The sequence below is a fragment of the Branchiostoma floridae genome, chromosome 6, assembly GCF_000003815.2.
Source record: "Branchiostoma floridae strain S238N-H82 chromosome 6, Bfl_VNyyK, whole genome shotgun sequence".
Taxonomy (NCBI): domain Eukaryota; kingdom Metazoa; phylum Chordata; class Leptocardii; order Amphioxiformes; family Branchiostomatidae; genus Branchiostoma; species Branchiostoma floridae.
In genome coordinates this window covers 12,968,239-12,987,130 of record NC_049984.1, presented here as the reverse complement: position 1 = coordinate 12,987,130, position 18,892 = coordinate 12,968,239, and the positions used below count along the sequence as shown (strand labels likewise).

The window sequence follows — 18,892 nt, the reverse complement described above, 5'->3', positions numbered from 1 at the left end:
TGAATGTTCATCATCTAGCTCCGACTTCGAGTGCCTAAGCCCTCCACCCATTCCTTAGTATATTCCTCCATTTTCTCGTTCACCTCCTCCAAGTCGTTATGCCCGTGAAGACTGCCGACTTTGAACCCGAGCGAGCACATCTTAGTCGCGATGTCGCCTTTGATGTGATGAGGGTCGCTCTGTGAATCACATCCCCGGTTGGAAGGCCTCTTCCTGAGGGATTGGTAAAAACACCCGCATCAAGACCCTTTCAAGCGGAAATCACGACAGTGACAAGGCAGGTCAGAAGGTGTTGTCAGTAATGGGTGGGATTTGAACAGTGCCATTTAGGTAGAAGATTGACCGAGAATGTGCACTAGAGCACAGGCAGTGTGAAACTGTGCAATATTATCGTGCAGCGCAGCAACCAAAATGGCTAATGTTGAGCGTGGTTGACATGAAAATCCCCGGCAAGTAGACACAATGCCTTACACAGGCACAAGCTATATACACATTCAGTTGATTCGTGATATCTTGAGGTCTGGACTAGGAATTGAAACTTGCCTATCGGGTAGATCACTAAAGTGTACATTGGTTCCGGATCCGAAACGTTGGCGGGATATCTAGCGACGAATGGAATGGCCTATCAAACGAACCAAGAACGATGTTCACGCTGGATAGCGTCTTGTCATGGGCTTACGGCTCGTATATCGTGACAAAAAAACAACAACACCGGTTATATCTTTTCCGACTAACGCTGTGGTACCTATTGTCATGCGGCACCAATTATCGTTCGGTTTGGGTCTTGTCCAAATGCGCAGGTATATTATGCAAAAGCCAGTTCCCATGAGCAATGAAATGCGGCGAGCAATAAGATCATCAGTCATGACTCTCCTCTATATTATACAAATAATGAATAGGATCCAGCGATAGCAAGTTGTCAGGAACCGTTACGCATGGCATATGACACATCTTGAGATTTTCAACTATCATGCAAACACTGTATATCTCTTTCCTCCACGCCTTAAGCAATAGAAATTGGCCGCTTACCATCCTCGGAAGAAGTCGTCATGCCAGCGGCGCTCGTAGTCCTCGCGTTTAGAATTGTTGTCGCACAGCCGACTGTTCATGGTGGAGACGTAGGAGACCGGCAGGACATTGCCGCTACTGCTGGACCTCTTCCGCTTCCGTCCCATGTCTGCCTACAACCGGGTCGGAGATTATGTTGAAACCTTGTTGTTATTACAACGACACATCCCTAGTCTCTACCAGACTCCCGCCTAGCCGAATAGGGGTCTTTGGCCAAGTTAGAAATAAAAGCTTAGTACGAGTTAATTGCCCTGTGAGTGTTAGGCAGCCTCCTTAGGTCCTAAAACTGCTCTGGCGTGTTTACTGTCTTGTTTGGCCAATTTCTGCTATTTTTCAGCGATCTGTGGAGCCTGGTAGAGCCAAGAGGCTACCATATCCCATGCTTTCAAAATATTGAGTGAAGACCGTTACTGATAAATGTACCCACGGGGTTAAGTATAGCTCACAACAAAATAACGGTTTACAGATACGAGCAACATGTAGATTTTTATGCTAGCACAAGTGCTATAACCCAGTAAGTAATTCTGACGCTTCTAAGTAAAGATGAAAACATAAAAAACATAAAATATATCATTCTACAAAGTTCATCGCTCACTCGAAACTAACATTCTACCACACAATGGTGTTACAGTATCGACATATTCGTTGTTCAAGAGGGTGCGGTTATGTCCTCGGTTTCTATAATTTGTGGCAGATGACCTGTTGATGCTGCTCTAGAAAGCAGCCAAATATTTGCCTTCAACGTAGGGAAAATGACTTAAGTTATAACACAGACCGTGATAGACGCCATCGTCATTGATTCAAGCTACTCGTCAAAAATTTCGTCAAAACTTTTGACTAACGCAGTCCTTGTTGGAGATATAATAACGGAAGAGTTTCAAAAACAAGTTTTTTTCATATCCTTACCTCTCTGGTAAACTTGCTTCCACGACAATAACACCCTGCAGTGTCTGTTGTGTGATGGACTTTGACAGGCGCACATATAAACTCCGTCAGCAATTACTTGAAATCCCCAGCGCTCTCGTTTCGCAAACACGCACAGAAGGTGCCTTCGGCCACAACACTTTAAGAAACGGGCCATTCCACGCATACGTACAAATGTTGCTGTAATGACACCCTTGGGGTTGCCAATTCTAGACGCTAGCGTGATACAGACGAAGACGTAGGACGCAAACCTCTAGCCTCCATAGCAGGCTCTCTGATGCCTTGGGTCATAATACTCTTTTGCTGGCCATTTCGTTTTGTACTCAGTCGCTGATTGAAACTTCATTGGGGCCAGTAATCAGCGACGGCCGGCAATCAGCCTCCCAGTACAAAAAGAAATGGCCAGCAAAAGTGTATTGTGATCCAAAAATGGCCTCAGAGATCCTACTATGGAGGCTAGCAAACCTCCGTGAAGTTACATTGTTTGCGGTGTGGGCTAAGGTGTATGATACCTCTCTACCACGAATATGACCAATTTCTTTTAAACCTGTTTTAAACATTACAAGCCGTAGCCCAACCTCTGCTTGGATAGTAGCTGGTTAGGTCCTGCTAGCTAGATAGCTTGTATGACACAGACTTTTTTGTTTGTTTTGGCATCCGTCTGTCTCGGAAGACAATGGTAGGCAGACAGGGTGGGTTTAAGGCGACCCGTCTGCCTGGCCTGCACTTTTTTTTTTTAAGGTGAAGGAGGGGTGTGCACTTCCTACTCCACCACCCTCTCGTCCACTGGCGCACTAAGTCCTACAGGGGCAATTGTTTGCAACGTGTAAGACGGCCCCAGCAGATGCAGGTTTGTTATTTGGAGTTTCCGTCTCCTAGGAGGACTTCCGACCAAGGATGTAAGGGGTTCCTCCTACCCCTGACTCGTGTGTCATGGCGGGTGCGTCATGCCCGAACATGCCCCTATGGCCTGTCACCACAACAAAGGCCTGTCACTGCCACTAGCCGAAGCTATCTACTCATTTACACCTGAGTTAGGTGAGGAAAGTCGTGTAAAGTGCCTTTCCCAAGGGCACAAGATCGGTGACACGGCAAGCGGATTTGAACCCGGGACCTCTCGGGCCTGAGACCAACGCGCTCCCGATCGTGCCACGCGGACACAGACTACCACACGAAAATCCGAATGAGCCAGACTGCCGTCTGAATAAAACCTTTAGTATATTCCTGGGAATTCGTAGTGTATGCTAGAAATTCTGTGGCAGTCCCGAATGTTTTTGTCATGCAAACTTTCGAGATGCATCATGAGGTGTTGAGGTGGAGAAATATCGGACGACATTCAAAGTGTATTCTAAACTGCAGTATGACCGCATTCTAAGACATTCCGACATTATTCGAAACTTTCTGATCTTATTCGCTGGCGAACCGGCCGGCGCCGGCTACAAGAATGCACACAAGTATCTGGAATGCAGTGAGAATTTCTAGAATGTACTACGAATACCCAGGAATATACATGAATTTTCATTTAGACGGCATTCTGGCTCATTCCGCCTCTCGTGTGACGAGGTATTAGGTCCATTTGGAATTCCCGCCCGAATGTGGCACGAAGTTTGCAAATTGTTCATTCAGGCTGGTTCTGCTTGATTCCTGTTGCTTCGGTTTTACATGGGTTTTAGTGTGATGGTCCTATTACGCAAGCAATCCAAACAGATGATATAATGGGCTGTCCCAGATGACCTTCAAGTTGAGATGGTCGGTCTATACTTTTGCATTACCTGAAAATGATTGTCCCCAAATCGTCATGTTTCAATCCATCGGAAGGATCGTATATTATATTTACGAACCGTTACACCAACAGAAATAATGCTCCAGTCGCACGTAAGTCTCCTTCCTCAGTTCTTGGAAGTAATGATTAATTCAGGTTGATAATGAGTTATACAAGTGAGTCTTATATACGTCTGCGTAATACAAGTGAATCTTACACTCGTACGCCTGCGTCAAAGTGTATTATCGCCAGCTCTGGTGGCTGAATGTAGTTATCAGTAATGTGTTTCCGAAGGCGGACATAATTGTCGTAAGATAATCACGTCAACGTAGCAAGTGGCGGGAAAACGCATACTCTCCTTTAACTAGCTATCTGTCAGTAAAGCGACCTGCTTCTGTTTGTCGAAATACATGTATTTAAGACGAAATATGCCAACATATGCGTGCGTGTATGTATGTATGTGTGTGTGTGCGTGTGTGTGTATGTGTATGTGTGTGCGTGTGTGTTTGGAACATTATCACACACCTGAGAAATTTTTATTCCACTCAAGATTTTGCGTAAACATGTTTTTTGCAGTATTTTCGTCTGAAGCCATTCGATCAGTAGGACGTACCGACACGACCCCCCTGGTGCTTCGTGTCTTGCCTCACGTCAAATCAGCGTGCTCCCGTAATATCTCACGCTGTTGCACGTCAATCATTAGATATCCACATAAGACAGTGTGTACCCAAGTCATCATAACACAATGTCTGACAGTTATTTAGCGATAGAAAACATGATTACCCGAAGGTTTAGGACGTGCTGGTCTAACTTGGTATCCAACTGTATTAGCTCCCGAGTCTCTTCTGTCCTCTTCGCCAATACGTATTTGCGAAGAGGAAAGAAGAGATTTGGGAACTAGTGCAGGTCCTGTTTCGATTTTTGTCCGTGGAAGCGCCCCCTTGCGGTTTTATCTGTGTTTAACAGTTACCTTCACCTTATGCAATCACGCGTGGTTTTGAGCTAGCTATAGGCTAGCCACGCTCAGGGAGAGCAACAGATGTTACAACGAGAAAACGATGTAATCCTAATGAAGCTCCTTATTCATCATTTGGCAGTGAGAAGTAATAGCGGAGCCAGGCAGTTGAAATACAGCTCTTTATTGAATGAATGAATGAAGACCTTTATTGTACAATTTTGCCCAACCGGGCGAAGTACAGGTCACAACAAGTCAGGATATATACCTACATAAAAGTGTCACAAATCTAGTCTAACACAAAACTTGGACAAGGCTACCAAATAGCTCATTGCTGAGAGGGCCATTAACATTAGAAGACGAAGAAGTAAAAAAAAAACAACACAACAAATCAAGCGTTTATAGGAAATACTAGTAGCGGCAGTCAGCCTACAGAATGCTTACCGAATCGATCAATAATTTTGACATTTGCGATTTCAGACTGATCTATATCTCTGAAAATGGCACACATTCCAAGAAAATCCTGGCCAATCCGAAATCTTATCGCATCTCCAGTCAAAGCTGCATACCTCCCACAATACACGCAAATGAAATATAACGTTTGAAAATGAAACCCAGAACCCGGCCCGTCTAGACACGCGGTAGATGCAGTTCTGTGTTTCAGGACATGTTTATGCCACTCCCTTCTTCTACCCGTGACCGGCATTTTGAAAATATACTTTAACGAATGGTACAGGAAAGCATAAGATGATCTGAAATTCATTATTTTCCTGTAGTTTGCTCATTAAAAAGTTTGTTTATATATATATATATATATATATATTTTTTTTTTAATATTAATCCGCCTAACATTACCCTGTGGACACGGGCGACATGTTGTGTCTTCATCAGATGCCTTAGATCTCAAGGAATCGAGTCAGGTGTTTACCTCCTCCAACACTTCCTGTGTTTCGCCACGCCTCTGTTCCCCTTGGTTAGATCCAGGTATGCGTGATTATGAAGGGGAGCCAGAAACATAACAGCTTTCAGCAGCCGGGATATAGATTAATCAATAATTCTATTTATCGTGCTCACAAAGACCAAAGCAATGCTCTTGACTGTGTGAAGAAAAGTAAAGTGGGTGCCCGCACTACGGTGTGTTTAGTGTCCGGGCAGAGGTGCTGACGGATGTAAGGCCGGTGGGAGTGACCGTCCATGGGGGCCCTGTGGTCGGCAGAACCGCAAACCTTTCGCCGCAGACGGAGTCGTCAGCAACTTACCAACCTGATTGTGAGGTAATGTTTAAACAATGTGGGGAGGGGGGCGATGTGCCAAGCTTCTCTTGTTATTGTAGGGTTTTAAACATCCATGACATTTGAATGGTATCTAGTAGCCGTCCTTGGGATAAAGCGCGTTTAAAACAGGTGCTAGGTCACTTCACGTTGGTGACGGCTGAATTGATTCCAAAATTATCAAATGTTTGTTATGGTGTGGAAAAAAATACAAACGGCTAAGCGAAATGATTTCGTTGTTTGTTGGCAAACTGTGTGTTAGTTTTCTATATCTCTAGCCCATTAATTTTGAAATTTCTATTCTATCCCTGCATGGAATAGCTATACGTTTTCTTTCCCTCAATTTGTTTTAAAAGGGGTTCAACTCTCAAGAACGAAGCACATACAACACAGTTTTTACTCAAATACGAGTTACCAGACTGCGTTTTCTATTTCATCTGCTAATCATTCTGAGAAAAGATTCCTGGCATTCAAACTGGGGTAGACTCTGTATGTTGTTGTATAAGTTTCTAGGCTTGACACTCGAAGCGTGGGGCTGTAACCGGAACCTAAGTACACTACCGGCTAATTAATCCTCCAGCTTCCCAGCGCAGGCGAGAACAAACCAACAGGGGCGCAACACTTTACCTGACTGTTCCCCAAACATCTGTGCAAAGAATATCAGTCTTACCAATGTAAAGAGGGTGCTATTTGTTATCAGCATTCCTCTCTAAATTCTAACACAACAGGCCTGTGTGGCATGCAGTCAAGAGCCTGAAAAAATAACCCTCCGAGTAAAGTCACGTGATGTGTGGCACACAGGCGACAGGTGGATAGGGTGGGTGACCCGACAGAAAGGCGAGCTGTGTGTGCCAGGTTTGTTGACAGGACCCGCAGCGCTGGCAGGGCGGCGAGGGACGGAGCCATGTTCGAAATGCTCGGGCAGGTCCGGCGGGGGCGCCGCTCATCCTGCCCGTCCATCATCCTCAACGACAAGCACGCCGCCGCCGCCGCACTCTACAACTCCCCGGATGCGATAATGTACCGTAAATACTACACGGTGTTAAGTGCCATATGCGTGCGTGTGTTTGTGTGTGTGTTCTCGATTTGGTAGTGAATCCATAGTTCCGGGTTTAACATGCTTGAAACTGTCATATGCATGTGTCCTGACCATCAATGCCCTTTCGGAATGTCTGTCGTAATGTTGGTCGCTATACAGCGGAATGTGCACGAGCCAGTGGAGTAGAGCAGTACGTACATACGTAACTCACATATGTTCATGCATGAAGTGTACGGAATGAGGCGCCTCTGTACTTACGACGCTCGTTTTGTGTTTGTTGTTTTCCAGCGTGCAGAGCGCAGTGGTGTCGCTATTCCAACACAAGAAACTACCGCCAAATGAGCTGGACTTGTTAAACGAGAAGATAAGGTCAGTCTGTTACTTCGGATTTCAAACCGGTTCATTTAAGGTGAAGGCACTTAATCGGGGACCACCTGCACTGCCAGTAACTTACCTGCGACAAAATTAGTCTAGGACACAGAATGCTAAACCTTAGAGCGGCAGGTTGAAGGGTTATGGCTTGCGTGTACGTCTCGATCGGTGTGAAGAAAAGAATTCCTTTATTATGCAGCACACCGATACATGGCAACGCCGAAGTTGTTTGCCATGCTTTATGGTCAACCAGCACCTTGGTCTTGTGACAGGGCGACAATAAGCCAAGTTCTCTTTTCACTCTACGTCACTGCGATGTAAAGGGGAACCTTTGTGTGGACCTTTGCACGGCTCGTGCTGACCCCTGCATACATGCCAGCCGCTTTATTAGCCGAGAAAACACTACCCTACCCTTTACTGAACACACTATGCCTTTGAAAGGCACCAGATATCTTACCCAGCCACTGTGCCTGGATTCATTCAGAACTACCGGCGCACGTAAGGGCCTCAAACGGTGGTTGTTTCCTTACCTCGAAACAGTACATTTTGTCACACCACAGTATCACATTTCTGAAATGTGAAGATATAAAATCTACTATAAGCTTTTAAACCCATACCTACACAGCCCGGCCAGCTCTCACGTCGGGTCTAAAGGACATTTGACCCAGTTTTGTTGCGTGTGGACTTACAATCTCAATTTGTGATAATCTCCTTTCCCGCGAGAGGGATATTCCTCTCACCAATCATCCCATAATCAAGGCATAGCTAGATCGAATCAGTGGGTCTAGAAGGCTTATATCTTTGGAAAGTCAGACGTCTCTTTGAATAGAGCAATATCTATTGTCTGGACGCGTGATAAATACCTCTAGCCTGGTGTATGTGTAACCTAAACAAGAGTAAACACTGCAGAGTATCAATGTGTCACCAGTTCTTACTACGATACCGACCCTGTCAAGAGGGTTATCAGTTTTTCTATGATCCACATCAATATCCCTGGATAGACTCAGTATCTCTAGATAACCCGTAACTTCTCTGTAAGGTTTATGTAGCCTGGTAGGTTAAGCATTTAATCAAAGTATCGAAGATAAATCGATTACAATCAATAGACCAATTACTCTATTAGACATGATACCAGTGAATCATTAACTTTGTTATTTTTCTGTTCCCAGAATGCTTATGAAGACAGAAGTCGGACCATTCATTTTAGACTACTTCCAGGTAAAGTGATTTTAGTACTGACCAATAAGAATTTAGACTTGCGACGCTCCGGTTACATATGTCGTACGATCACCGTACGATGGCAAACTGAAGACCTTCTCGGGATAATCGTCGATATGTCGTACAAAGTATTGTTACGGAAAAGACTGTCTTATGTCCTTTTCGGCAGTTGGTTCTGTCGTGTGACCACACCAAATGTCGTATGATTCCCTGTACTGGTTACACTTATGATTTGATTGTATGTCTCATGATGGAGTGTAATACAGAGTAACCCCAAAACAGCTGATATATTTGCTCGCTTGTTTTTAGCACAAATAAGACCATTCACTCTAGACAATATTAAAGCTTTTTTCACATCTTTCATCTCTAGAATCAGTTATTGAAGAAAGGAATGGTGATTCTACGGGAAAAGATCAAGAGAGAAAAAGGTAATCACGATTTCTGTTTTATTCCTTATTTTTCTGCACTCTCGTGTCTGAAGCATTAGATTGTCTGCCATGTTTGAGTGATCGTGTGAATCAAAGACGGCAATGTCCTTGCATTGTTGACATGTTGGATTTATAGAAAATCATACAGTACACCAGTGCTTTACAAACTAAATCGAACACTTTTAAGAATTGCGAGTAATTTTTGAAAGCTGGATACAATCGTACATTTCAAGGCAATGTTTTAAAATATGATCAAACGTTCAAACTCTCGTGTAGATTCCTCTCTATAGATATATGATTCAAAGGAGAACAAATCGCACACAAAACATAGATAAGTATTCGTTCTTTATCTACCATGTTGTAAAATGGGTATAAAAGGACCGCACTGCAAACTTTTAGTTCAGCAATTGCACAGATTGTCGTGACACTGCTGAATGCTGAAGACTGATCACCGCGGCGCTTCTATTTGTCTCACATGGCGTTCTTTGTGTCTACAGGCCAACAGCTGCTGGAGTGTCTGTCGGACATATGGGATTATTTCTTCTGCGAGGTGCTGCCCATGCTGCAAGCCATATTCTGTCCCGTGCAGGTAGTCTGACTGTATAATGATAAAAAGATATATGCTTCTGTGTATCACAAGGTAAAGAGATGATGGGAGGGATGACAATGGAAACGGCGTGGTTATTGACAGGAACATCTGATCAATAAAGCAGAAAGTCGTATTGGCAGGAAGCACAGCCTCAGAATCAGTAGACATCCAATCAAAGCATTGGTGCGAAGGCTCAGGGGGTAAAGTGGTCGACTTTCAAGCCTGGCATGTGGAAGTTTATTTGGATTAATCCACGGATACGATATTTTCTTTTTGAACATCCATTTTCATCATTTTAGTTGATTATTCTTGCTCAGAAATGTAAATAAGTCATAATTTTGTACCATTTGACAGGATCATAAGTTGTTCACAAGATTTGGAAAGGAACATCCTGTCAATAGTACCAAAAATTGTATTGACAGTGACATACTGTCAGTGTGAACAGCCACGGCCAAACGGAAGCTGTTTCGGAAGTTCGGGGGCTGAAATTTCATCTTCTGCTTACCGCAGCCGCCCCTTACCCTCTAGCAGGCCAGGAATGCCGCAGTGATCATATATATATATTGAATTACGTTTTGTGGATATCTATGTTGAGAACAACGACGCCAAATGACAAAATGGGGAAAAAAGACTTACCGCATTGTCACACATACACACACACGGTCCTTCATTTCACACCCCTCTACATCCACTCTCAATTAGCCTTATATAGCACCACCTCTAGTGACAAGGGTTCAAGGGTAAATTCCAACACGTAACCCCTTTGTTTAGTCACGAACTACTACTGATTAGTAACTAAAATAGAAACTGGGTTAGTCTAGCTATCCAGCCTCAGAAATCTGAACAAATTGATCACTATGGTGACTCAGGTATGCTGCTATGCCAAGCTTCTATCATCCCGTGGGATAGTGTATACTACAGTGTATAACATCTACAACATTAAACCTCAAATGAACTCTAAGGCTGACTGTTATCTTTTCACAGGCCACGGGCTTTTCTGTTAGAGAGATGTCGTTAGTCGGTTTCAGAGACACAATCTTGTTGAAGATAGCATTTTCAGGTAAGTTCATTTTCCATGTTTTTTTTTTACCTCCGGGAAGAGGTTACTAGTGATCTCCGACGGGGGTGTTTGTGTATGACTGTGTGTTTGCTCCGGTAACTCAAGATCCTTTTTGATGGATTTGTATAATTTTGGTATGTGGGTGGCCATTGAGGTCACAAAATAATATTTTGGGCCCGCTAGCAGCTTTCTCAGGTACTGAAGGAACGCAGGTCGACACCCCCGTCCTGAAAGCCAGGTCGATGACCTCGATTTGGGACAACCAATACAACAGTAAAAAAACTCTAGAAATATTTCATGGAGGTTTTAGATATCATTTCATTGCAGAGCGAGTATATTTTGTCAGGGCAGTGTTATCCAACGTAAATGCATGTGAACCTGAATGTTGTATAATTCGTTTCATATGGACTCCTTATTTGCACCCAAGCAATGTCATCTGTTCGTTTCGTATATAGACCTATTTTCTATTTACTGTGGCTGTCTGTACAGATGTCTTCTGTCATGTGTCTATCCTAATCACTGTTTGTACCAAGACGATTGATGGGAAGAGTTACACCGAGCCACGCTTTAGATCCGTACCCCAGGCCATATAGCACGGTATCCGAAACATCCACACTCATTCCAGTTGGCTCAGTCAGCTTGTAACCGTACAAATCACATAGCTGAGGCACCGAACTGTGTTCATGCGAAATACGATTGTAAGAGTTCCACAACCTTCGCTAGATGATGACCTTTACGACTGACGTGTTATAAATGTTTCTCATTGATGATGCAAATAAGGTTTATTTGTATAAATTATATCAACTGATCATCTTCTCTACCCAAATAACAGCGATATCCAGAGTATGAAATCGTCATCAGTTGTGTAAATTGAAATTTAAAACGTTCACTTTCACTCAACTTGCACGTATCAAATACCCATCATTTTCCACTACGGAACTATGATGTTTTCTCATTGATTATGCAGATTAGGTTTTCATTTGCATAATCTACATGCATCGATATCGATTGCTCTCTTTTTTCCACGTGTTTGAACAGCTTTTCGAGTTATGCTTTCCACAATCAAATCCAGTCACAAACCCTACCATAAACGGCACCGTAAACAGATCCTTTTTGGCCAACGTAATCATTAATACTGTTGAAATAAATAAAAAAACGCTTGTCTGACGCCATTGCATGGCCTTCGAAATATTGTCCGTTAGTGGGGTTTAACGAAATAAGAATCGCTCTTAGTGATCAGGGCTCACAGTCGCCTTCCGGCTGGAATTTGATGTTACGTATGTGTGGGGGCTTGAAAGAATGAAAAGCGTCATGAAGACACATGTAGACAGTGTACAGAGTCTTTGAGGGCTCTAAGGAAAAACCGTCATGACGACAACACCATTTCCCTAATGGTGGCGATTAGCGAAATGGCTAACTTGCACATGTTGTTCCCTGTTGTGTCAAGAAATGATCCACGACGGGGGCTTTCAAGGATTATAGGAAAGATTTTGATACCGCACTTTAAGTGATAGAAAATCACAAATTTTGAACCGATGAAAAGGCGAGAAAGGACTTATGACATATCATGTTTTCCCGCCACAGATGCATTGGATACCCCGGATGTTGTCATCAGCCCTTCCATCACGCAAATGCTGCTTGTCTTACAGGTAACGTTAACGTTATCACTTCTCCTGTTGTCCTGCTCAAAAAGCTGCAGATCACCTCCATTAAAACGGAGGTATTGTATAAATCAGCTGGTATGTTTGTCAAGTTGTCTTGTGTCCGCAGTTATGTGCTGCAGAGAAACAGCATGTTAAGATATTAGTATAAGGTGGAAATGGTGCAATTGGATACTTTGAGGATTCGAAGTCAAAGCTTTGGCTTTGGTCCAATCTTGTAGACAGCCATTATGGCTATACCCACACAAGTCGTTAGGGGTGCCCATATACAGCTTGTTTCATGTTTTACGCGACCAAACCATTCATTCATTCATTCATTCATAGTATACCTGGTTTGGTTGGGCTTGTTTCGGATTGGTTTTTATAACCCTCCTCTCTCTCTCTCTCTCTCTTGGTGGATGTAAGAGTGAAAGGTTCAGTTTTATTCCATGTCCTTTGTTCTATACAGAGTGTACACGATAACAACCCGGAATACCTCCAGTTGGAGTCCCTGGTGGCCAGAATAGTGAGCCCGTACCTGGGGCTGCGCGGGCTGTACATGGGCGGGCCGGAACCGCTCATCCCCGCCAACAAACCAGTCACCGTCGTGCTCAGACAGAAGACACTGGGCGGTAAGGTCGCACCGGAGTTTTTCCACAAGCATAGGAATTAGAATTGTAGAACACCAAATGGACTACCTATCTAGTTTGTACATTGTAAATAAGACATGAACTACTTATCTATGCACATACTGCATGGTCAAGCTCCTAAATAGTCAAGTATCAGACGCCCTGTGGTATTGGATTACATCATGTAGCTACGTAGCAAGTGGCAGGGCAGAGCTTGAGGGGCAAGTCACTTTATACTAGTATATAAAATGTATTTGAGAAAGACTAAACAGAGCAGTAGTTTTTACCTTCACATTAGGCTGGACCACGTATAAGTAAACATTATGTATTTGCGGGGGTATCTCACCTGGGGTGGCACGATGGCAGCGTCGCTGCGTTCTAAACCGAATTTGAGTTACCATTGGCTTTGTAATGGAATGTGAATTATCGGAATATCATGCAAAACGAGAATGACTAAAAAGACAACAAAACACTTAAAGCGTAAAAGATTCGTTTTTCATAAATGAAATTCGCTGAGCGCTCTGTCTGGGTGCTTGGCCGCAGTGACGCCACCAACGTACCACAGCTTCAGTGAGATACCCCCTTTACCTTTCTTCTTAACTGTTGATTCTCTGCCCCTCTCAACAGACGAGCCGTTGAAAGGTGAACGCCCCCTCAGCATGCAGCTCTTCCCGGCCCAACAGCTGGACGAGCAGCTCCCCTCCCCGGGTCGGGGGGAGGCGCACAAGCGCGCGCCGTCCGCTGTGGGGCAGGGCTTAGACCCGCTGGTGGAGGGGGAGGTCATGACGCGCGGGTACGGCAGGAGGCACAGCATCGCAGGGGGCGCGGGGGACAGCCCCAAGAGCCAGGCCAACGTGACCCAAGTGGCAGGGTCGGACTGAAGGGACCACCTGTACCTACGGGAAAACAAGAATTGCTGCACACAGAACAGATCTTTATATATCGATTGCCTTAGTCGGGCTTTTGGCGACGCTCAAAGAAGGCGAGCCTATTTTGAAGAGACCTTTCATAAGCCACACGAGGTGTTAGTGTAAATAAGATGGTCAGGTATCAGGTTGAGGTATACAGAGGACAATCTGGAACAAGATAGAATCTTGACCTGTTCCGACAAGGCTGCTCAGTTTGTAATACGTGGAAACATGCGAAAATGTTAATGTTGTTTCATGTGCACATCCGCACTTGACGTTGTATTGTATTTCTCGTAAGGTCTGACTATAGACATACTGATATGACTATATGGATGACATTCACTGGGTTCCCCGAATCGATGCGAGCAAAACAAAGAAGTTGCCTTCTTTATGAAATCTATCCCAACCGGGAAGGTTAAGCAAATGACTTAACAAACAGAGCATCGTATGCCAAACATTGAATTCTTTTATTTTGTCTTAATTTCGTCTTATCTTTTTGCATTCGACGATATTAGTACCCGTTATTCTATCATTCAATATGGTCACAAACGTTTTTGGAGGGGGCGTGGTGCACGTGCGGATATCAACCATATAATCAAGTCAGTGTTGACTCGACTTGTGTCGAGATGACAAGAAGCCAGGCCAAAGCATGATACGCTGGTTGTTCTGCTTGGCCAGGCCATTTTATCAAATTACCTGTTCCTCGGATGAATTCAACCCTACGACTACTGACAGCTAGAAGACATTATTTGTCAAAGTCTTGCATATTCACAGGGTAACTGAACAACCCAACAATGTAACGCAGACCTGCTCCACAGCAAATGGTAGACATCGTCCGGTATTCATAAGTGTTAAATATGATGTATATTTTTCTGTAATGTAAATCGGATATTGACCGTGTAGGAAGATTGAGTATTTTTGAAGAAAAAAAAAACAGAATTGTATTGTATATGTCTAAATGATTACAAATGACTGAAATATCGGATTTCTATCTGATTTTGTTTTTATTTTGTGGATATTTGTGTTGCCTGTTCACATTAGAACCATTCCTTTTAGCATTGCGTAGAAGACGGACACCTTAAAGTTCTAAACCTTTTTGTGAACCTTTTTAGCCACACTTCACAATACTTGTCCTTAAGAACCATTACATTGCTCAATCGACAATACAACAAGAGGTCATTATCATTACAAGAAAATACATGACATACCTTGATACTTTATGACCTACAGTATCATATATCACGCTTAAACATCTGTCAGAGTTTTATCTTTATGTTGAATGGTTCCGTTGCCATCTAAATTATCATTGCATAAATTACATCTTCAACATGGTGTCATTACATAGCTGTTTTTTACAGTATTCGGTATCAAGTCTGAAAAAAAACATGAACTCACATACTGTAATGTTACATGAACATACCTAGGACGTTGCTAATTTTCAAACATAGCATAACATTGAAATACATGGCTAATCACATAATTACCCAGACTATTACAAGGTACTTACATACACCTCTTGATTGGCACGGCCAACTTTAGATGGTAAAGACAAAACAAAGATCAAAGATCTTTATGACTATATTTATTGAGATATGAGTATGAAAATGAGTGAAAGTAATTATGAAAATGCCACCATTATGGTATTATAGTATAGAACTGTCCTTGATGCTGAAGACTATTACTACAGCCATCGCTATGGTGTGATTATGATAGTGTAGAACTGTCCTTGGTGCTGAAGGATTATCATTACAACCTTCCACGATGCCATAATGGTGTGGACCTGTCCTTGGTGCCGAATTAATACAGCCCTCACGTCATAGCCATAGTTCGACTTTCCCAAGAAAGTCCTACAAGAACTTCCCACGGTATTAATCTTCATCTATTTTCATCAGACCTGCGTAGGAGCAACTCTATTGCAACCTTTACTATACATTGTTATTTACCTGCTTTGTGCACTGTTCTCCTTTGGAATCAGTATGTGCTTGACTGAAACAGCCATCCAGTTGCTTCTTAAGATGAAAAAATAAATGAATGATCAAATAACCTAGATCTGGAAGATAATAAGCGACAGTTTGCAGAATTGCATAAACAATCTTGCAAGCTCGTTGATTAAATTATTCAACTTCAAGGTCATATCACTTTTCACACAAAACGTCATGTTGATTTGATTATATGGATGACATCCTTGCGCGGATCAGTTTTCGTACGTTTCCAAAAAAGGTTTTCGACCATACTGTAGATCATACAAAGCAGCTGTAAAATGAGCACATACATGCCGTAAACTAAAAAAAAGTATCGAAAAACAGATAACTAATGTCATACAATGCCAAAGTAAATATAAAGTCGAAGACTAAGATGTGAGATAACAATTGAAAAAATATATTGTTCGTAGGGTTGGGTACCAGTACAGAAAATTCAGGTACAAATCCGGTTCAGGTCCGGAGGATCAGGTGTCCAGGTCCGGACCTGAACATGGCCCTAATTCTTTCTCAAAACGTCTGAATTGGCGATACTCAAAAACAATTGTCACGAGGTGACATCGTGATCACTCTGTGATCACCCCCTGGTGTGGGGAATGTCACCCGAGTAATTGGGAGCAGATGTACAGGGGTTTGAGAAGGGACACGTATCAGGGGATTCCAGCTAGAGACGCGGACAGGGTAGGACGTGCCCAGATTGTCCTGAATAAAGCTTATCATCTCCGCCACATCATGCCTCTGTCCTGATCCTTGCTTGACTCACTACCTACCATGCCACCGTGACACAATGGTCAATTTTGCTGACCTGAGAGATAAGTTGTCGTATCTTCTACCTTGGATAACAATGCTGTAAAAAGAGACCGTTTGATGTGTTCTCTCTGGCTGTTTACTTATTATGATAAGGACCCATCCACAGCTTGCCAAGTTAACCTTTGCCCTTTGTGCTTGCTGTCACGCCCACTTGCTATGTAAACCTGTTTATCAAAATATCTATCTTGTCAATGCTGTTTGTTTGTTTTGTTGGGGGTGTTTTGGGGTGTGGTTGCCGTGGACTGAGCGGAGAAGAGCAGAGTAGAGTTCTTCAGTTGGGTAGAGTACCTGGAGGTGAGTCGAGTTAGGACCGGTCAGTTGGACAGCGGAACCCGAAGAAGCTCACGGTGAGTGTGTTAGTAAACAGTCCTCGGTCTTTTAACATGCTGCAGAACCCCCTCCCCCCTCCCCGTAACCAAATGGGCAAATCTATCCACATATCCGTCCACATATCACATCAAACGACCTCTTTCCACCTTTGTTTTCAGAGGAAGAGGGTGCGACAACTGAACTCACAGGTATTGCAAAAGACTAGCGACGTGTAGTCCACCTTCCGCAGTGATACTTTCCAGTAAGATGGTCTAAATGCCTTTGTTGGACAATGTCTCCTTTTCTGACTTCAAAGGGTGTGGTTAGAAATTAATATAGCAGAAAATGATCAGCTTTTAATCCACATAAATGGGTCACTAGAATAGATAGACCTGCAGACATGTAATCATGCCAGCCTCAACATGCAGTCAAATTGCCTATGGCAGGCAAACCCAAACTGCTTCCACATGGTTACAGGATGGTTATGGCTCATGATTTATGTTGTGTCAATTTTCCTGCGTTAGTAGCAAATCCCGTCTTTTTTGAGGGTATCCTCGTCACGGTTACCAGGGGTGTAGGAGAGTGGATGACTGATAGCAGTCACACAGAGCTCCTGGTTCCAATAAGTCGGTAACAACGAGACCCTGGTTCAATCCTGGGTCGGGCATCTCGGTTTGGGCTGCATCCGTCCTTCGGAATGGACGTAGAATGGGGCACGCTAGTTAAAGCGGGAAGGCCTAGCAATTCCTCCCTGTAAAGATACGTCCTGCCACAGAAACAACAAGATAGCTTGCCGCCCGATCCGGCCTATGTGCCACTAGGCACTACAACGTCCAGAACGAATCTTATGTCGTAGCTTATCATCCATGCACTCTCAAATTATGGTTCACAAATTTCAAGTACATGCAACAGATGTGAATGCCTCCGTCGATTGGTTCATTTTGTTGCGGGAGCTGTGTGGTTCGGACTTACGTTGTCCGAAGGGTAGAGGTTGTAGGTGGAGGTTTACGGTACTAGTAATCTGACCTGCAGTACTAGTAACCTGACCTACCTCCGTCCAGATGTTTGTTTGTATTGCATACCCGGTAAACCGCCTCATAGTGTACCACACCGGGTAACTTAGGCACCTGCTGAGTCACGCCTCCTGTTTTTTTTTGTTTTGTGCTTATTTTTCTCAGATCGAATCAGTTAAGTAACAATATCTGTAGATTCAAAGTTACATAATGTGACATTTTACTCAATACATATTAGTGTTATTAATTAATAGTGTTGATGGTTTTAGGCTCAAATACGACCTTTGACCCACATGTGCAGATAATTTAGGTCAATTGTCTTCAGTTCGTACAGTTGTTAACCGTCTGGTGCTGCAGATATTTTTGGCGACGCCTCAGGGGCTAGCCTAACAGTGTAATATATATGACATTGTATGTATGTCCGATTGGCAAAAATTTCCGGTATTCTACAGGATTTTTTCCAAACCTGCGTAGTTGCATCATCTCTTTGGAGGAGAATAACTCGGGAAAGGGAGTGCGGATTGTCATAATATTTGGAATATAGATAGCTTCAGATATGCTATAAGTAATTTAATAATAATCATGAAAATTAGGGGCTAACTTACATAATTAATTAAAACAGTCCATAAATCCACGACATTTCATAATAGGATACATATGAAATGTGTAACTGAAAAAGAGAGAAACATTAGCCTAACTGTGTAGTATATGTCCAATTGCCAAAAATACCCGGAATTCTACAGCAATTCTTCCGCACGTGCGCAGCTGCATCATCCCTTTGGAGGGGACTGACTCAGGAAGGGGTTGATGGATCGTCGTGATTTAACATTTGGTAAAAACGTTTCCTTCCGAATTTCTTTAGCTCCTTAGAAATACCTGTCTATCACGGACCGCTGAATTGTTGTATGTTCTGAAACA

General features: G+C 43.3%; 2 protein-coding genes across 5 annotated transcripts in view; one reads left to right on the top strand and one right to left on the bottom strand.

Annotated features, from left to right (window-relative positions):
• Window positions 1–14,848, top strand: part of LOC118417924 (proline-rich protein 5-like) — a 17,462-nt gene extending 2,614 nt beyond the window's left edge. The window contains exons 1-9 of one of the 3 annotated variants that reach the window (XM_035823690.1): window positions 5,607–5,983; window positions 7,308–7,388; window positions 8,561–8,609; window positions 8,980–9,037; window positions 9,535–9,626; window positions 10,611–10,686; window positions 12,271–12,335; window positions 12,796–12,958; window positions 13,583–14,848. In XM_035823690.1, coding sequence (XP_035679583.1) covers window positions 5,904–5,983; window positions 7,308–7,388; window positions 8,561–8,609; window positions 8,980–9,037; window positions 9,535–9,626; window positions 10,611–10,686; window positions 12,271–12,335; window positions 12,796–12,958; window positions 13,583–13,836 — 918 coding nt within the window. In that variant the 5' untranslated portion in view covers window positions 5,607–5,903 and the 3' untranslated portion in view covers window positions 13,837–14,848. Of the gene's footprint in view, window positions 1–5,606; window positions 5,984–6,371; window positions 7,001–7,307; window positions 7,389–8,560; window positions 8,610–8,979; window positions 9,038–9,534; window positions 9,627–10,610; window positions 10,687–12,270; window positions 12,336–12,795; window positions 12,959–13,582 lie in introns of those variants that run through there. The other 2 variants (XM_035823689.1, XM_035823688.1) reach the window with 2 other exon arrangements.
• LOC118417925 lies at window positions 7–2,380 on the bottom strand. Of its 2 annotated transcripts, XM_035823691.1 has the most exons (3): window positions 1,975–2,380; window positions 1,030–1,181; window positions 7–213 (listed from the first exon to the last, which is right to left on the bottom strand). In XM_035823691.1, exons 2-3 carry the CDS (start codon window positions 1,173–1,175, stop codon window positions 15–17), a joined length of 345 nt encoding a protein of 114 aa, XP_035679584.1. In that variant the 5' UTR covers window positions 1,176–1,181; window positions 1,975–2,380; the 3' UTR covers window positions 7–14. The 2 variants fall into 2 exon arrangements, with proteins under 2 accessions (XP_035679584.1, XP_035679586.1); XM_035823693.1 differs by lacking the exon at window positions 1,975–2,380 and having other exon boundaries at window positions 1,030–1,233.
• Window positions 14,849–18,892: the final 4,044 nt, after the last annotated feature.

Coding starts and splice junctions, on each gene's coding strand:
- LOC118417925 (XM_035823691.1), bottom strand. CDS start 1,175: ATGGGACGGAAGCGGAAGAGGTCCAGCAGTAGCGGCAATGTCCTGCCG. Junction 214..1,029: donor GACGACTTCTTCCGAGGATG/GTAAGCGGCCAA, acceptor CCAATCCCTCAG/GAAGAGGCCTTCCAACCGGG.